Genomic DNA, 19,456 nt, shown 5'->3' with positions numbered 1-19,456 from the left:
AACGACTCAGGGAACAGTCCTAAAGGGATCACCTAAATTGCTAACGTTTCTCCCACAGGCAAGGCAGCCTTGCAGGTTCCAGCTAGCCTAAGTGCGACACCTCTGGGAGCTGTGATGACTTCTGGTCCCCCCTCAGCTTGCCCAGCTAGGAAGAGGAGACCCACACCCATGTTAGATTACAAAACCCTTTCTCCTCCATTAACTCACTGAGCCCCTCAGTTTCCCTGTGATACAGATGTCACTGCCTCCACTTTACAGTTAGGAAAACAGGCTCGCAGGGATAGCATACTGAAAAGAGCACTTACCCCCGAGGTCCTAAGACCTGGGTTTGAGTCTGAGCTGTGCTACTCACTGAGGGCCCTGCCAAAGTCGAAAGGCTTTCATTTCACCATCAAGAGAAACATTTCACAAATGGCTTCTAAGGTCTCTTCTGGGGCTGAAGACTGAGGTTTTAGGTGGTATGCCTTGTCAATAAGAGTCACCAAGAAGAAGTAATCCTAAGTCTCAGGATCTAATCAAAAAGGTCTGTTTATATACACAGATAATGAACCCAAGGCCAGATAAGCAAACTGCCACAGAAAGCAAAGCAGCTCAAAGGTTTCCAGGGGGCAGGAGAAGCCTGGGAAGTTCAGGACATGCTGCATGAAGGAAAAGCTGTCGTCTGAGATGGTCTTGAAGGACAGTCAGAAGTTTAAACAGGGTGAGAAAGGGCATGCTAGGAGGGGAACCCAGAAACATAAACATACAGCTAAGTGCAGACCTCACCAGAACACAGCCTGTCATGAGTCCAGCCTAGAAATCAAGACTAATGAGAAGGGTTCTGCTGCACATCCTTGGATCCTCAAAGTCAGGTAGACAAGGACCCTACACCTGCTTTGTGGGGGAAGAAAAGCACATCACGCTCAGAGCTGGAAGCTGGAAAGATGTGAGAGCCTGTAGAGTCTAAGTGTCTGCAGGTGTCTGGCCTTGGAAGGACGCCTGGATCCCGCCGAGTGTGTGTCAGGGCGCCGGGGGACGGGAACGCTGGGCAGCCCAGGGAGCGGAGGTGCATGGTCAGGTCTTTCATAATAGAGTCCCATCCTTGGCTTTCTGGGAATCCAAGTGGCTGGAGAGGGGTCACCTGGGGATGAGGACATGGCACCAAGGCAGCAGGCACATGACTCTACTGGCAGAAACAATGACATGAGAAGCCATGTGGGGCAGACACACCTGCCTCCCCTTCAGAACATGAGAACTGGAAGAGCTCTTAGGAACAGGTCCAAGAACCCCATTTTACAGATGAGAAAACTGAGGACAAGGGAGAAAAGGTGGCTCATCGAAAGCTCCCAAGTAAGTCAGGGGCAGCGCCAGGAACAAGGTCCAGGTCAGACTCACAGTCCAGGGCTGTAGACATTCTAAAGCCCAAAATACCACATGCGTGAAGACACATAGAAGGCAGAATGGAGAAGCGTTTCCGGGAAGCGGAGGGCTGACAAGTGTCAGATGATGGGACAGCTGGAGGATACTGGACACAGACAGGAACACTCTAAATCTGGCACTGTGATGCAGGTCTAGGGGGTAAATGCTGGAGAAATATGCACATTTTCTTAAAAACAAACGGTGAAAAGGATAGACAGAAAGAGAAACTTTGAGGTGCAGGGTAAGAAAACTCAAAGGGTTTTAGCTAAATGACCTCAGTCTTCTCAGCAGAAGGTAAGGCCAAGTGCACGAACAGAGTCGTTGCAAGAACTGGACTGCAGGGCTGTGGTCAGGATTCCGAAGGGGAACCGAGTCCAAGAGGGGCTAACCAGGCTCCAAGAGTAGCCCAGGGGCTTGGACTTCGCTGTATCTGTGAGCTGTGACCTGTGCAGGTGTCAAAAGGCACAGCCTGCCAGCCTGGGAGAACAGATGGGCCTGCGTGTTGAGGGGAGGCCAGGGGACAGTCACGGGGGCAGGAGCATCAAAAAGCACACAGGCGAGAGGGCTGAGGCTCCCCCAGGCTGCGAGAGGGGAGAACGAGGCAGGAGGCAGTGGTTAAGGTCCAAGGCCAGGTGCAGGGGGACTGGAAAGAAGGAATCAAGGGAAGTTATCATGGGACGGGAACAACAGAATTCCAGCTCTTGGAGCGATTGGGTGGTGACGGGACCCAAGTGAATGTGTGCGAGGTTTGCCCAAGTTTCAATGTGAGGAAACAGTGTCCAAGGTATTTAGAAGGATGGGCAACTTGAATTCCCAGGTTGCCCAGGGAAAAAGAAAGGCTGAGACCACCTGCGAAGTCAGAAGGCAGGGCACCAGGTGGCCCATCCTGGACGACGGCAGAACCGGACAGGGAGGCAGGAAGAGGAAAGCTGGTCCACCCCTGTCCTGGGTCCCAGCGGGCGGGGACGAGTCTCCAGCTGGGAAATGGAGAAGGAATCCGACCACTAACTCAAAGCAGCGGCTGGAGAGTTTGTGGCAACAGTCAGGGAGGTAAGGGATGGTGGACAGGAAGTCCTGAGGTGCAGAGGGGCTTCTGGTGGGAGCAGAGGGGGCGACCGCCTAGGAGGCCTGCAGCCAGAGGGATGCACGGAAGTCCTGACTCCACGGCATCATCTCGGACTCAGCGTGACACAGACGTTCTCAGGCAGACCCAATTTCTAGGCATGGATTTTGAGCATCTTAGTCTTAACTGGCACATGTGACCCCCCCAGGGAGTATCTGAAGAAGTGTCTTTAGGGAAAAAGACTTAGCCACGGATGCTCAAACATCTATCAGGGAACTCACCCTTTCACATACAATCTAAAATAGCACCACCCCTTACTCAGTCTGTCTCTCCCCTTACTCTATTTTTCTTAACACTTACCACCATCTGTCATATATGTGTTCAATGCTTTATCTATAGTGCTTAAAAGGGGCCCAGTGCATAACTGATGCTCAATAAGTATTTTTTTTACTCAATTATAATTAACATAGTGTTGTAATAGTTTCAGGCAGACCATATAATGATTCAACAATTCTATACATTTCTCAGTGCTCACCAAGATACATATACTCTTAATCCCCTTTATTTCACCCATCCCCCCCAAATCACCTCAAAAAATATTTTTGATTGTTGAATAAATTACCTTTGAAACCCAGAGTTAGATTTTGTTGGGGAAGGAGACTCTGAAGTCATTCATGCTTTTGAAAAGAGTGGTTCTGAGCTATGTCAGGTTCACTCCCTCTAGCACCCCTGCTGTGGACAGCTCTGTCTCAGGCACAGCAAGGGAAGTCTTTGCTGACCTAACACAACCTCCTGGAGCCTGCAAGATGGTTCTCAGGCAGTGCCAAGACCTGCTCCGCCCGGGCCCCTGCACCCACTAAGTCTGGCTGGGATCACATTCAACATGTTCACAGCACCCGCTCTCTCCACCCAGCAAGAGTCCACAAGAAGATGATGCTGCAGTCTCTGTGCCGGTTAAAAATAAAGCATCATTGAAAGCATTTCTAGACTGGTATATCATCTGCTTTCTATCTACTCTAGAAATGTGCCCAAGTCGCATCCCTATGCTTAGAAATGTTTCCCGAATGCATTCCCCTGCACAACAGGAACGCTTCTTTCTCTCTTCCTCTCCCGGTTATTGGCCACCTCGGGGGTGGGGGGGGGCATGTGAATGAATGTCACATGGGCACTATCACTGACACCCCAACGCTCACTACTGCAACAACATCACGGTTTCATTCCTATTTTCCCTCTACCAATCTCCAGCAACTGTGGATCTGCAATTAGCATGAAAAATCAACCTGTCCCGAAATGTGTCAAAGGAGTACTCACAGCAACCTGGGAAGAGTCGAGGAACTGGAGGCCAAAGTAATCTGTTTCCACGAGGTCCAAGTGGTACACAATCTGATCAAACAGATCCTGGCCTTTGGCATGTTTCTGGAAGACAATTGGGTAGATGAAAACTGAGGATGTGACCACTGGATAAGAATAAAACATTTTAAAAGAAACAAAACCAAAACCACTTTTGTCTCTATATTGTATACGTGTATATGCCACAGTATACATAATTTTTAAAAATTTAATTATTTTGGGAGCATCTGGGTGGCTCTGTCAGGGAAGCATCTGCCTTCAGCTCAGGTCATGATCCCAGGGTCCTGGGATCGAGGCCCTGCATCGGGCTCCCTGCTCAGCGGGAAGGCTGCTTCTCCCTCTGCCCCTGCTCGTGCTCTCTCTCTCTTGCTCGCTGTCTCGTTCACTCTCTCTCAAATAAAATCTTTTTAAACAATTTAATTATTTATATTATAAAAACTCATTATTAAATCTAATTACTCATAATGAAAACAAAACAAAACAAAACACCAAAGAACAACTTCATACAATGAATAAGGAACCAATGCCTTATTATGAAAACTGGTAAATAAAGGGAAGAGGATCAGGCACTGATCTGGCCAGTTGGCTGTAGCACTGGGTAACCAAAGAATAAATGATGGGATATACAAAAATTAAATCAAAACGGGTCAAAGACCTAAACGCAAGAGCTAAAACTATAAAATTCTCAAAACGGAGGCACAAATCTTCATGACCTTGGATTAAGCAATGACTTCTTAGATAAAACACCACAAGCACAAGTAACAAAAAACCCCAATAAAACCAGAGGTGCCTGGCTGGCTCAGTCAGCAGAGCATGTGACGCTTAACCTCAGGGTCATGAGGTCGAGCCCCACACATTGGGCATGGGACAGACACACAACTCTATGAATATACTACAAGCCACCAAATTATACACCTCCGATAGGTGAGTTATATGGTATGTCCGCCTCAATAAAGGTATTAAAAATAGCAGATGGGCAGAATTTCTCTTTATAGTAGTACACCAACAACAAAATGAAGAAGGAATCACAGAATTGCAGTATTACAATTTTGCAACTTCTAATGAATGGTAGGTGCTAAGCACTGAGCCTGGACGGCTACTAACATCGCGACAGAACACAACCAACAACCAGCCATCAAGTACATCCTGATGAAGAACACCCCCTCAAGATGTAATCTTTCTCCCCACAGGAAAAAAAAAACCCAACAACAACAAAACAAGTCTGGGGCTGATTCAACCAGTAGATCCAACAGCCAACTGCAGGAAATGCAGAGGAATGTTCTAAACTACATGGGGCTGCCACCAGCAAGATCCAGCCTGTGGGAAATTCTAGAAACTCCTCAGGATGACAACACAGCTTCTTCAACAAATAGAAGAGACAGAAGTAAAGGGATGGAGGGGCACCTAGAGGTTACAAAAGATCTAAAAGACACCTTTATAAAAAAAAAAAAAGGCAAAACGAAACTGCATTGTGTAGGGACGCACATTGGGTGAGAAGACTTGAAGAGAGGATCAAGAAGTGGTTACAATGAAGTCAGGGGAGTTGTTGCTCTCCGGGGCCCAGAGGGGATGTGCCAGGGAGAGAGCCCATAGTGGACCTCCCGCTGGCTGGCAAGGTCCCACCCAGCTCCTGACGTGGTGGGTGGTACAAGGGTGTCTGCCTTCCCGAACTTTGTGAAACTGAACCTTTGTTTTATGTGTATGTCTGCATTTGTGTTATATAAAACAGCACTCACAAAAAGCCAAAAAAAAAAAAAAAACCTCAAAATTATAGCACTGGATTACAACCTTCAGACTCCTTGCTTCCTGGAAACACTCCTTAAAGGCAACAGTTCAACAGGAGCAGAAGGCTCCAGGTGCAGAGATATTCTCTGGAGCATTATCTACTGGAGAAATAAAGCTGGGGCTGGGGCACGAAGAAGAAACAACCCAAACTCCAACCACAGGGACACAGAGCTGGGCCCATCAACACTCGGGAATACTGCTGGGCCGTTAGGACAGATAATTATAAGGATGAGACAAGAATCAGGAAGATTCTTATGTCGACATTAAGTAAACAGACCACAAAGGAGTAAGAAGCTGTGATTCCAACTACAAAGAAATCTGTCTGCGCTGTATGGTTTGCTTGATAAAAACGGTTTGCGAAAACCAAAAGACCTGTGTTGGGATGGAGAAACCATGGATGGTTTTCTTCCCGAGTGTTCTTTAACACGGATCTTTTGGCAGTCGTTAGACAACAAATACAATTAAAAACACACAAAATCATCGTTCTGGCACTCTTCCTCCGATGTACTTGCTCTCTTACTATCCGGCACTGCTAGCCTACCCAACACCTACCACCACGGCGCCAGTGCCTCATTAGTGGGTTTCCTGGGGGGACAGAACTAGTTAGCATACAGCTTTAGCAGCACCATGTGGCAGACAGAACTGGGCTGGCAGGAAGCAAGAGATCTATGCTCTAGTCCCACATGCATTAACTGTGACCATTAAGCGATTCATAATTTCCCCAAATCCATACGCCCATCCTGGACTTCTGCAGCTACAAACCAGGCATGGTGCCCTGAATGGACAGGGTCGCTCAAACTTGGCAGACCCCAAATCCCGCCTGCTCCCCACCTGAGCCTCTCTATTTTGGTTCAGGGCTTACCATCCAGGGATGTCATTTTAACACTCGCGGAGGATGAACTGAAAACACACATTTCCACATGTGGAAAATAGGGGCAGCTGGCCCAAGCTTCTCTCTAGATCATTCCAAATCTTACGTTTCTGATGTCTTTCTAAAATGGCTCTAATTTAGAAAGAGCTCAAGGGGGAGGTTGGGAAAAGAACCCTTCTAGAGTTGGCTGGTCCTTTCTGCCATGCCGGACTGGCTCCTCTATCGGCAGACCCTTGCTCACTAGACTGGGACGTGGCAGACACAGAGGCTGGTGGACAGGAAATACCATGTTTACTGACTCACCTGTAAACACTTTGCCCCACCCACCTCCCCCAGCTCCTTAGGCTCTAGGTCTCTTCCTCTGGAAGAGAGAATTCCTGATGGCCCTTTCCAGCTCTAAAAAGAATCTGGTAAGATTATGAGGGCTGGGATAGAGGGGTCCTCAAAACAGAGGTCCCAGGGAGTGAAAGGTCAGGCGAAGACAAGAGGGTCCAGGCCACAGCCCCTGAACCCACTGCCATCTATTTCTCCTCCTAGCCCACAAAGTGTCCAGTCAAAACTGAGAAGGCTCCAGGGAACTCCCCCACCTTCCGAAAGGCTCCCCTTTTCCTCCCCACAATGGCTCAGGCGACATCTCCTTGTATCTGCACCACAGCGAGCGCCCCTCCTAAAACCCATGTTTCCCGGGTTTGCCAGAACGGATTTCACACAACACAGCCCTCACCTCAGTCCCTCTTCTGCACAAAAACGTGCACCCAAGGATGAACTCAGCCTGGCATCAGACTCTGTGCAATCAACACCGCCAAACCCAACACCTGCTTTATCTCCCCAGGCCCCCCAGGTACCCTGGGCTCCAATCAAACACATATTCTCCAACCACAATGCCCACCCAACATATGCAGCAGGTCCACCCTACAGTGTTGCCTGTGTCATCCCTTTGCCTGGGTGCCCTCTTCCTACATCCCTAGTCCCATCCCCGTGGGCAGCAAGCCAATTCCCACAGCCACGCTGAAGTAACCGTGGTCATTATGAAACTTCTCCTTTGTGGCACCCTGTCTGGTTCATCTTTGCTTCTTGATCATCTGACATTCTGAAGCTCAATAAACAAACGCTGATGTGGATGGATGAAGGAGAATCCTCGGTTCCCACAACAGTCTACAAATGACCGACTTTTCGGAAGCCTGAACTTCCCGGTTCGTCTCCGCTGGGAATTCTCTACAGCCAGCTGGGGTCTGGGTCTGCAGAACCCTGGTCCTACCATCTCGCCTTCCAGACACCCTGTGTGCTCCAATGCACTGGTGTTCTGGAAACCATACCACACTGTGCTGTGCCTTCTATACACACAAAATATTATCAAGTTCGGGATTTTTATATATGGGCTAAAAAAATCACCAAAATAATTATGGTGATAGTTTCTAAACCTAAGTGTAAGTTTTTACATTTGTTTAAATAAATGTCATTTTATTTAAATTGGTCCATGACATATGCTGTTAAGAACATTATGAGTCCGGGGCTATTATCCCATGTATCAGATACTGATCTCAGTTTTACAACATGTGGGAACTGTGATGCACGCAGGGCTGGGGGGTGAGAGCGGAGGGGTGTACGTGGCGAGAGGGGGTGCTGTCTTTCTTGAGTTCTACAGTACTAAAGGTGCCCATCTAATGGTGGCCTCAACCCAGTTACGAACATATACAGTGTGACCATGGTGGGGTCATGCCCTGAGACTCTTAGAAGCCAAACATGTTGGGTTAGAACCCAGTTGTACCTCTTTTCTAGTAATTCGACTGTGACCTTGGGTAACTGCACTGAGTCTCCGCTTCACCTGGAAAATGGGGTACTCTCACCTGCACCATCAACCTTGCTAAGTCATTATATTAACAAAAAAAGCAAGAGGGGCACCTGGCTGGCTCAGTTGGTAGAGCATGCAACTCTTGATCTCAGGGTCGTGAGCTCAAGCCCCACGCTGGGTGTGGAGCTTACTCAAAAAAATAAAGAAAAATAAAATAAAAAATAAGAAAGCATATGAGCATGCACAGTAAACTGCAATGTCCTATCCACACAAAGGAATTATTATTACTTTCATTCAAACCTCATTTCTCTCACTTGTCCACAGGAATGATACAATGTGCTTTTTGGCAAATACTTAACAAAAATCAAAGTTCATAGAGTCCGTGATCTACAGCGGTTTAGTAATGCCCTTTGAAGAAAAGCTGAGACTAGTCTGATTTTGGGGATTTCTGTAAACCCATGTTGGTCCCTGGAAATCAATTCCTTCCTTCCCAAGTTTTTTTTTTTTTTTTTTTGAAGATTTTATTTATTTATCTAACAGAGAGAGACAGCGAGAGAGGGAGAGTGGGAGAAGGAGAAGCAGGCCTCCCGTTGAGCAGGGAGCCCAATGCGGGGCTCGATCCCAGGACCCTGGAATCATGACCCGAGCTGAAGGCAGATGCTTAACGACTGAGCCACCCAGGCGCCCCGCTTTCCAAGTTCTTAAACGCCCTGATTTTCAGTAGCTCTCAGAAGTCCACCTGGTCTCTCCAGTTGCTCGTGGCCAGCAGTTCCCAGAAGGCACCTGCCTCAGGGCCTGTTTCAGCTGTTTCGAGGAAGTGCTAATCTCATGGTCAGTTACCAGGTCTGCCCCCCCCCCCAATCCTCACAACTCGATAATTTGCTAATTTTCTATGTTCTTAGTAAGAAACTAGCCATTCTGCACACACAGACACACACAGCCTAGGCGTCTCTGTCCCCACTGCCATCAGTACTAAGTCACTAAGAACAAATATAAACTGTTTACTCCAGGATATCTGAAATTACAACTATCTGAATTTACCAAATAAATATCTGAAACTACCAAAAAAAAAAATGTTATCTTGAAATTTCCTCCTGAGAAATAGCATCTCAGCCATCAGCAAAATTTGGGGACTCATAACAGTATCCAGGATCTGCAAGAATTAAGGCCAGACTGTCCAGCTTATAAATCCCACCCTGCCCCCGTTGAAGAGTGCTTCAATGTTTACCAACGTTCCAGGACCCCATTTTGTACAGAGGAAAACTGAGCCTCAGAGAAATTATGTGACCAAGTTCATATTGCTTATAAGTGGCAGAACTAGAATCAGAATCCAGTCTTTCAGATTTTTTTAGGATAGAGTTCTTTCTACCTCACTCCATTGCTTCTCTACTCAACTCATTTGCCTCTGTGGCTCCAAGCACACAGAACGTGTCCTGCAAACAAGAAATATTTCTTAAGCCCAATTCAATACACAAGTACTGAGAGCCTACTTCAAGCATGGTCTGGGCTACAGCTGGGGTACAAGGCCACACAGTCCAACACAAACAGATCTCATGGTGGGGAGGCAGTTACTAATTGGTTTGGAGGGCAGGCAAATTGTGGCAGAATGGACAGCAGATGATTTGCTCACAAACTAACACAGAAGCCAAGACACTGTGCTGAGGGGGACATCAACAGTCTGGGCAGCTCCTGGAAATTCAATTCTGGTAAAACAGAGCACAGTGATATTAATTTCCTGACATGCCTGGCTAACAATCTCTTAAAAATCAGAGGAAGCAACAAAAACAACCGCCCTTAATTTTTGATCAACAGAGAAGAATGATCTTGGAAGAAAGTGACTGCCATCTTGGTGCGTGAATCAGTGAACGGAGACCCTACTGATCAGCTGCACTGAGAACCAGGGTTCTTTCCACGTTGGGAAAGGGGCTCTCACTGTGCTACATGAGGACTGGGTGGGCAGATTTTAGGTTTCACCATTCCATCGCAGAACACTGCCATATTGGCTTCAAGTAATGGAAAGATAAATATAAAACACAGACTGTGTATTACATTATTAATTAACTATTGATCAGCCTCTGTCCCTGGCTGATAAACCCTCTCTGGGCCAAGTAGCAGAAATTCAAAGCACTCATTTGTTCCTTTAATGCCACATCCCTAACAGGGCTGCTGCTAGAATTAAATGACCCCACTGGCCATGATCCTATGAACCTTCTTTCAATCAATGTGGAATAGCTAACATCTAGTGACCTCAATTTCTGTCTCTCTATAGCTCCTTCCAAGCATGCCTATCACAAGGGACTCAATAGTTTAAGGGATGGCTTCCATTTATTCCTTAAGATGCTGAATGAAGTCCAGACACCTAAAACTACTTGATCCTGGCTGCCTGAAAACTGGTTTTGACCAACACTTCCAATGTTATGCGTGGGTGGCTCAGTCGGTTGGGCATCCGACTCTTGGTTTCGGCCCAGGTCCTGATCTCATGGGTCTGAGCCTTGCATCGGGTTCTGCACTCAGTGAGGAGTCTGCTTAAAGATTGTCTCCCTTTGCCCCTCCCCCCCCACTCCCACTCTCTCTTTCAAGTAAATAAAATAAATCTTCAAATGTTATGCTTCCAACTCTCAGTAAGAAACATCAGAGACAGCATGTGTTGAATACTCTTCAATTTTGGGTGACATTCCTAACAGGCAAATTGCAATATGCTATTCCTACCAACAGGGACATTAACAGAGCATCAACAACCTCCCCAACACAAAGATCCACTGGGCAAATTGCTCTTAAAAGTTCTAAGTTAGGGGGGCCTCTCCATGTCACCTTCATTATTAAGTCAGGTGAGTCATGTAATCTGTCACAGTGCTCTTTGCCTAAATGAGTCCACTCAAATCCCTAGTGAATGAGAACAGGGGACAGGAGACTGCCTTGAATGACCTGAACGGGCAGGTGCTTTCCACCCCAGTGGCCTCTATCTTCCATCAAAAGACAAGCAAGTACACGGGGGACTCAAAAGGTCTCAGGTGGCAAGTACCTAAGGTGTTAGCTTTAGTGTGTGTGTGTGTGTGCGCGTGTGTGCGTGTGCGCGTGTGTGCGTGCGCGCGCGTGTGTGTGTGTGCGTGTGTGTGTGTGTGTGTGAAGACTTTATTTATTTGAGAGAGAGAGTGAGAGAGCAAGAGAGCTGGGGGAGGGGCAGAGGGAGAGGGAGAATCTCAAGCAGACTCTGAGCTGAGCATCGAGCTCAATGTGGGGCTTGATCTCACAACCTTGAGATCATGATCTCAACCAAAAACAAGAGTCGGGCGCTCAAGCGACTGAGCCACCCGGGCACCCCAGTGTGTTATTATTTTGGTTTGGTTTTTAACTGTGGTGCTTACAAACATCGTGGCCAGATCTTTCTTTCTTTTTTTTTTAAGATCTTTGTTGTTTTCCTTTGCATCTGGAAGAACCTGGCATTGCTTTAGCCAAATAGAATATGGTGTCCGTAATGTTTTGTCATTTCCAAGGTGAGGTGACCATTCTCTTGGGATGCTTCTCTACGGTAGAGCCAGCCACCATGTAAAAAACCCAACCATGCTGAGAATGCCAGGCTGAAGAGGCCACAGGCAGGTGTTCCAGGCAACTGTCCCAGCTGAGCCCAGCCTTCCAGACATCACTGCCAAAGCACCAGAGGAGCATAGTCTTTGGCCCTCCACACCAGCCCATTTTCCAAAGGAGTACTCCTGATGACCCTGGCTAATGCCATGAGCAGCCGAACAACCTCCCAGCTGAGCCCCACTCAAATTCTTGACTGAGAGAATCCTCGTTGTCATTTTAAGTCGCTAAGCATAAGTGGAGGAGTTTGTTATGCAACAACAGATAACCAGAATGAAAACCATACATATACACAGATACAGCAGGTGTTCATGGCATATGCGTGTATACATAAAAGCTTTGTGTAACTTTAAAAAATGTTTCTTTGGAAATCCCTACACTGTGATGCTAACTTAGGGTATCACCTGCTTGGAGATAAGGAAGTAGAATAATAAACATATTCATTCTAGGGAAAAAAAAAGGAATAAACAAATCAAAAAACTATTCTTCAAAGGCCACTAATTCTCCTTAGGAGAAACATTAAAATCAAGGGTTGGAATATCTGAGGCTGTCTTACTCTACACTCACCAACTACATATTAAGAACTCAATAAATTGCACCAAAAAGAAGGGAGAGGACTGTTACCGATGAAAAGAGACTTAAGAGACATTATTTACTAAGTGCAACGTGTGGTACATAGTAGGCTCCTGATTCAAACAAACCAACTGTAGAAAGGTTTTTGAGATGATGGGAAAACTGAACAAGGACTTGGTAGCAGATGACATTAAGGACTCACCGTTCACTTTGTGGAGCAGGACAACAGTATTATGGATACACACATACACGCGCATGTGTGTGTATTTATATGTAAGAGATACCCACTAGGTGTAACAGGTTAAATGTTAAGTCACCTGGGAGTTGCTTTAAAGTACTCCAGAGAAACAATTAATAAATGGGCCTTGTGTATGTGAGAGTTGCATCATACTATGCTCTCTACTTCGCGTACTTGAAAAATTCCATAATAAAAACTTAAAGCTCACAAACTGCAAAGGAGTTAGGGGATGGAGGGTGTCAACACAGTCTGGCCTGAGCCCTGCCTTTGACAATCCAAGGCAGTGACTGGACCAGTCTATGTCCTCAGTGAGGGTGAAGGTGCTATGGGATGCCAAAAGGGGAAATGACTCCAAGCCCTTAACAACTGATTTTCTTCCACGACCTTAAAACAAAATCCAGTATACAGATTTCTGTCAGGATCCAACTCAGTATCTACCTGTGGATCTTAAGGCCCATTTCATCCCTGCCCCCGGTCCTTGGTGCAGCTTATAAAGGGGGTGCGCTACTGTACTCCATGCCCAACTTCACAGACACAAATAACATACTTTTATAGCAAGAAAGTATGTACAGCAACAAAGGCTAAATCTTTTAAGCGTTGGACACCAAAGTTAAACATTCTACCCTAATTTTGTGGAATCAGTGATTTTATCCCTTAGAACATTTCTGAGGGACACAGGATTGATTTTTAACCTTGAACTAAAAAAACGCCATCATCTGTGACCAAGCAGAGTAAAAACATTTGATACGGAACAGAACACGCTCCCTGGTCTCGGATAGCCACAATGAGCAGGACTTGGTAAGGAACCCTACTCAACATCCAAGTTACCAAGTAAGAATGTAGGAATGTTCTAGAAATCAGTGCACTTAAGTCCCTCATTTTACAGGTGGGTAAAATGAGGCCAGAGGCAGGTCACACTGCCAGGCAGCCAATGCAAAGTCAGGACTAGAACATGAACCTTCTGACCCTGGGACCAATACAATTTTCCTTCTTTGGTCCATCTTGAGACAACTGCATTATGGATGTTATCTCAACAGGAAAAAAAAACAGGCAAGCCTTGCGTTTCTGAAAGGTTAAGAACCAAATATGCAATACTAAAAAACCAGAATTTCAGTGTTAAAAACTCCTTAACTATAAAAAGCACTTGGTTTGGGGAAATATTTTTGGCTTTTTAAAATGGTGGTTCAGGGAAAAAAAAAAAAAAAAACCCACAGGAGAAAGGAAAAAGAAAATGAAACAAATTTGTGCCTGACTAAACAGTAACACGCAATTAAAATGATGGATGTCTTTGTGCCAGAGGTTGAGTTTGAAACAAGCTGCTGGAAGAAGGGCAGCCCTGAAAATAAATTGCTAAATTACTTTTTGCAGCCAGATTGCAGATTCCCCCGCCATGCAATTCTGAAAGCAAATAACCCCACATAAATAAATATGCAACGAATTCCCAGGGAAACCAGCCAAGAAACATGAAGAGAACTAACTTTGGGTGGAAGACTGCCTCCATCCATCCGGCGATTTAGAAGTGTGACTCAATTTACAAAATAAGGCAGGTCAATGCCACCTCATATGTGCGAAGCTTCCCTGAACTCCCCAGTCCCATCGTGACTGTTCCCCTCCTCTGTGGCCCTCCAGGAGCTTCTGGATGTTGCAGCCCACCCCATGATGCAGTGGCTGAAGGCACGGGCTCGAGGGTCAGCATGCTGGGGGGCTGAGTCCCAGCTCTGATACTCCACTCAGGCTGAGTTTGGGGTCAGGGAATTTCTTACCTGGTCAGGATGTTTGAGCCAAATGAAATGAAATGAAATGAAGAATTTAAAGGGGCTTGACCCCAGGGTGCGCCCTTTAGACACCCCCAGTGATGGAGGTGGCCTCTTTCTTCCTAGCATGCCCATTCACAGAAGGACATGAGCTCTATGGAGATCAAGTAACAGGGGAGTATGTCATGGGCTGAACTGTGTCCCCCCAAATGTCATACATTGAAGCCCTAACTCCCACCCAGTATCTCAGAATGTGGCTGTATTTGAAGACAGAGCCTTTAAGGAGGTGATTAAGTGCAAATGAGTTCATTAGGGTGGGCCCTACTCTGATCTGACTGGTATCCTTAAAGAGAGAGAGATGAGGTCACACACAGAGACATCGGGGATGCCCGCACAAGGGGCAAAAAAATCCATGCAGACAGGAAGAGGAGAAGCAGCAAGGGGCCAGCCAGCTACAAGCCCAGGAGAGAGGGGGGCCTCCAGGGAAGCCAACTCTGCCAGCACCGTGATCTCAGACTGGCGGCACCAAATAAATGTCTGTGGCATTTTGTTATGGCAGCCTGAGCTGTCTAATACCGGGAGTTACACGGTTTCAAGTCAGAACCAGGTTTGAACCTGGGTTCCGCCATTCACAACCAGCACAAGCCCAGCTAAGCCCCCTAGCCTTTCAGGGTCTGTTTCCTGCCTGTACAATGGAGATGATATAGCATCTGGTGACGTGTGGAGAAGATGAAAACCCGCAGCTGGCCTGGGCAGAGCCAGGGCTGTGCCCAGGACCGCAGACTCTCAGCCCCAGGAACCTCCCACCATAGCCCTCTGGGGATCCAGAGCCTTCGCTGGGTGGTACAGCTTGAGTCACAGCACAGTCATGGAGCCCAGCTTCCTGGGGTCCCACCCGGAGCTGGTATTCTAGAAGCATGGGCGGTGAACCCGACTAGCAAATTTGCCCACAGTTTAGAACTTTTAGGGATCACACCAACTGCTAAGACACAGAATTTTCAGGCTTTTTACTTGGCTCTGTGTGTGTGTACAATTTTCAAAAAAGTTCATGAGTGGAAAAGCACATAAGACTTTTAAAAAACCTTGGCAATTAAGAGACATAAAACTATAACAGGCACACCATCCATTCATGTGATGGAGGGGTATACAAATCAAGTTTTTTTTCTAGTTGGCCTTCGATTTTTCCCCTCTCTCTCTCTTTTTGGTGACTCAGTAGTGTTTAAAAAAAAAAAAAATCTCCTGCAAGAAGAAGGCAGAGAATGACACATTCAGATGGAGGAAAGGAGGTGTGATGCTTACAGCCTGTAGGTTTGGATTTGTAAGGATGGCATTAACAAGATTATTTCCCTGAGGTACGTGGTTTGTGGTTAGTGTGAACTATTATAAGAACCTTGACTGTAAGTTCACCACCCAAAAAGTTAGTCCTTCATAACCATTAACTAAGAAAAAAATTTTCCAATCATATATGTATTTTTTTTTTGAGAGAGCATGAGTGCGTGCACACACTCAGGCAGGGGGAGGGGCAGGGAAGAGGGAGGCGGAGAAAGAGAATTTCCAGTAGACTCCCCACTGAGCATGGAGCCTGAAGTGGGGCTTGACCTCAGGACCCTGGGATCATGACCTGAGCCGAAATCAAGAGTCAGACACTTAACCAACTGCACCACCCAGGTGCCCCACCAATCATATATGTTATTTTTTTTTAAAGATTCCTGTCTGTGTCTTTTTTTTTTTTTTTAAGATTTTTTATTTATTTATTAGAGAGAGAGAGAGAGCACAGGTAGGCAGAGCGGCAGGCAGAGGGAGAGGGAGAAGCAGACTCCCCGCCGAGCAGGGAGCCCAATGCGGGGCTCGATCCCAGGACCCTGGGATCATGACCCGAGCCGAAGGCAGACACTCAACGACTGAGCCACCCAGGCGCCCCTCATATATGTATTTTTAAAAGCAACAACAGAATACCAAGCAAGGTACAGGCACTAATTGGTATTATTGTGCAATGTTACTTTAAAATAGAATACACAAATAAGAAATTATTTACAGAACTCAACACCTAGGTACAAATAGAATAACTTCTTTAACTTCTGTGGATTGGTCATAAGCTAACCCCAACTGTCCCCAGCTCAAGCAGAACTAATTCACCTGGAATGTCTTAACACACAAGATCCCAGCGTCTCAGGACTTCAAATCCACGTCAAAAGGTATTCCTACAAGACTGCCACTAAAGCAGGCATTGACACCCCTCCCCCAACCTACCGCAACCCTCATACCCTCTAGGAGACCAACAGAACGTAAAAGGAGGAGGAAGCTCTGTGCGGGGTTATGCAGGTACCACCCCCACACAAGCCACCTTGAAGCATTCCTGCCGGAGGTGCACAGACGGGGCCATGTACAAGAGTGAAGTGGGCCATGATGAATGGCGGGGGGGGGGGGGGGGGGGGCAGGGAGCATGGGGCAGTCACCACACAGATCTAGCCAACTGCCACTCTGGGAATTCAGATCTTCCAATTATTTTTTTTTTAAGTCTACAAATTTGAATTTTTTTTTAAGATTTTATTTATTTATTTGAGAGAGAGAGAATGAGAGATAGAAAGCACGAGAGGGAAGAGGGTCAGAGGGAGAAGCAGATTCCCTGCTGAGCAGGGAGCCCGATGCGGAGTCGATCCCAGGACTCCAGGATCATGACCTGAGCCGAAGGCAGTCGCTTAACCAACTGAGCCACCCAGGTGCCCCAAATTTGAATTTTTTAATGTGAAATGTGGTGATTTTGTAAAGCCTGGCATCGACCTCTAGTTTACTTTTTAATTGAAGGGTGACATACACAGACAAAAGTGCCCAGGTCAAAAAACAGGATATTACCAGACTTCCAGAAGCCTCTTTCCCATTTCTACCCCTTTCTTCCATCCCACAGGTACCAAAGATTTGTTTTGCCTGTTTCGAAGTTCATATAAATGGAATCACACAGCAGGTACTGGTTTACAGCTGCATAGGAATGTGGGGACAGTGCCCCTCCAATCCACAGGTCTTGTATCTTTGAACAAAGTCACACAGGTGGTACTTTACAACCCTAAGCTGAAGAGAAATGAGACCCAAGTAGATTTACAGCAGAGAATGACTTGGAATCACAGAGGTCCCAAGGAGTCAGAGAGTCAAAGACAGACGAAGCCAGGCATGGGTGGAGTGAGATGGTCAAAGTCCCACAGAAGGGGAGGGTCTGTTCCTGGATCAAAGTGATAGCAAAAGGACAGGGACAAAAAAATAGGGGTGGTGGCAGGTGCCAGTGGGGGAAAGCCAGAGTTCAAGATTCATGGCCACCAGCAAGGCAGAAAGTAAGCAAACTGGAGAAAGCACAGCCAGGGCTGGCTGGGACCAACCGCAGTGCCCCGAGAGTCTGCATTTTCCCCAGGAGTCCCGGAAGGAGAATTCACTGGATTCCTGAAGGGAGGAATCAACAAAGAATACCCGGTCCACTCTTTCTTCAGAAAACTTTTTATTATGGACAATTTCAAATAAACACAAAACAGAACAGCATAGTAAACACCCGCCACTCAGCTTTAACAATTACCAACATTCTGTACCCCCTTTATTCATTCCTCCCCACCGCTCTCCATTAATTTGTTACACATCTTTTTTGGCTGGCGGTAATAAATTTACTTATACTGAAGTGCACAAATCTGCGCTGTTTCATTTTGACAGGTGGAAACATCTGTGAAACCCCCTCACCCTGGTACCATTCAGCACATTCCCGTCTCCCCATAAAGTTCCCAGGCAATCCCAGCGGCCCTCTCCAGGCCCCCAGAAGCAACGGCTACTCTGATTTATCTTCTCCACAGACTAGCTCTGCCAATTCTAGAACTGCATATCTGTGGAATCATATGAGGGGGGTACTCTTTTGTGGAACATTTACTCCACTCAGCATAACGCATGGGAATGCAAAAAGAGGAGGTTTAAAATTCAGTTTGGGCCAAACCAGACAGACACATCTCCATCGCCTTCTCATGCCATCTTATGTAGACAGCTATAAGATAAACAATTGAGACTAAAAATAACCCACACTGGGATTCAGAGCCATGATTTTCAATGGACTCAAGTCCTGCTTTCTTCCCTGGGTCCCATGTGCCAGATACGAGTTTCTGCACATTTTAGCGACAACTGTCTCAGAGCTCTGACTGACAAGAGCTGACTTGCAATATGCTCTGCAAAGCAAAGTGTATCATTATTTTTTTCCTGTCTCCTGCCCTGGCCCTTAAGCAAGAAAAATGGGAGAAAAGGGTGAAAAAGCCGTAGAATTCTCAGCGAACGCAAAAGACACATCTCACTAAACTGGCCCCTGCTTAAGAAAAAAGATTTATCTCTGACTCAGTCTTGTATCCCCCCCAACCCCCTGGCTTGGCTGTGTGTATACAGCAGGCACTCAATAAATGCCTGTCTCTTCATTATTTGCTCTTCCTTGAAAATGTCCACCCTGCCCAGATGTGGACGGCCAAAGAGCAGAATAGCCAAGAATTTAGGGTGCCTTCCTTTTGTCGTCTGTAAAATAGTGGCAGGAATACCGGCCCCTACGCTCAGGGACTCTGTGTGAGCTGAGAAATCCATGTGAAGCAGCCAGCCCAGTGCCCGGAAGAGAACAAGCGTCTAGAGACCTACAGACATCAGCACTGGCCCTGGCTCCTCCTGGCTGGCCCTGTCGGACGTGAATGGCATTCCAACCCGTATACCAGACTCTTCCCCAGGAGTCTGATCCGCTGGCCCCTCACACGGGCCTCATCTAAAACACAACCAGTAGTGAATCCAGGTTTTGTGGTGCCTTAAAATACACCATTTGGAGGTCCTTTTAAAGAAAGAATACACACCAAAAAATCTTACATTTGCAAACCGTACAAAAGCAAAGACCAAGCTGCCACAGTACCGGGGCCCCTCTCTACGGCTGCTCTGCCCCCAGGATTCTCTATCTCCCCAAGCTGCCATGCACAAAACATGGAGGTCCCATCTCAGCTTCTCCATCACCCTTACTCCTAAAGCCAGCCACCAAATACACTGGATTCCAGGTCCTCAA

General features: G+C 46.7%; 1 protein-coding gene across 4 annotated transcripts in view; it reads right to left on the bottom strand.

Moving 5' to 3' along the window:
• Positions 1-19,456, bottom strand: part of EPB41L4B (erythrocyte membrane protein band 4.1 like 4B) — a 127,198-nt gene that overhangs the window by 88,839 nt on the left and 18,903 nt on the right. For all 4 annotated transcript variants that reach the window (XM_073876590.1, XM_073876592.1, XM_025888568.2 and 1 more), the window contains exon 2: positions 3,773-3,877. In XM_073876590.1, coding sequence (XP_073732691.1) covers positions 3,773-3,877 — 105 coding nt within the window. The remainder of the gene's footprint in view (positions 1-3,772; positions 3,878-19,456) is intronic.

This window comes from Callorhinus ursinus, unplaced genomic scaffold (assembly GCF_003265705.2).
Source record: "Callorhinus ursinus isolate GAN/ISIS: 27379988/994484 unplaced genomic scaffold, GSC_fseal_2.0 scaffold24, whole genome shotgun sequence".
NCBI classification, from domain to species: domain Eukaryota; kingdom Metazoa; phylum Chordata; class Mammalia; order Carnivora; family Otariidae; genus Callorhinus; species Callorhinus ursinus.
Note: the sequence above shows the minus strand (reverse complement) of the source record. Positions and strands in the feature narration are given on the sequence as shown.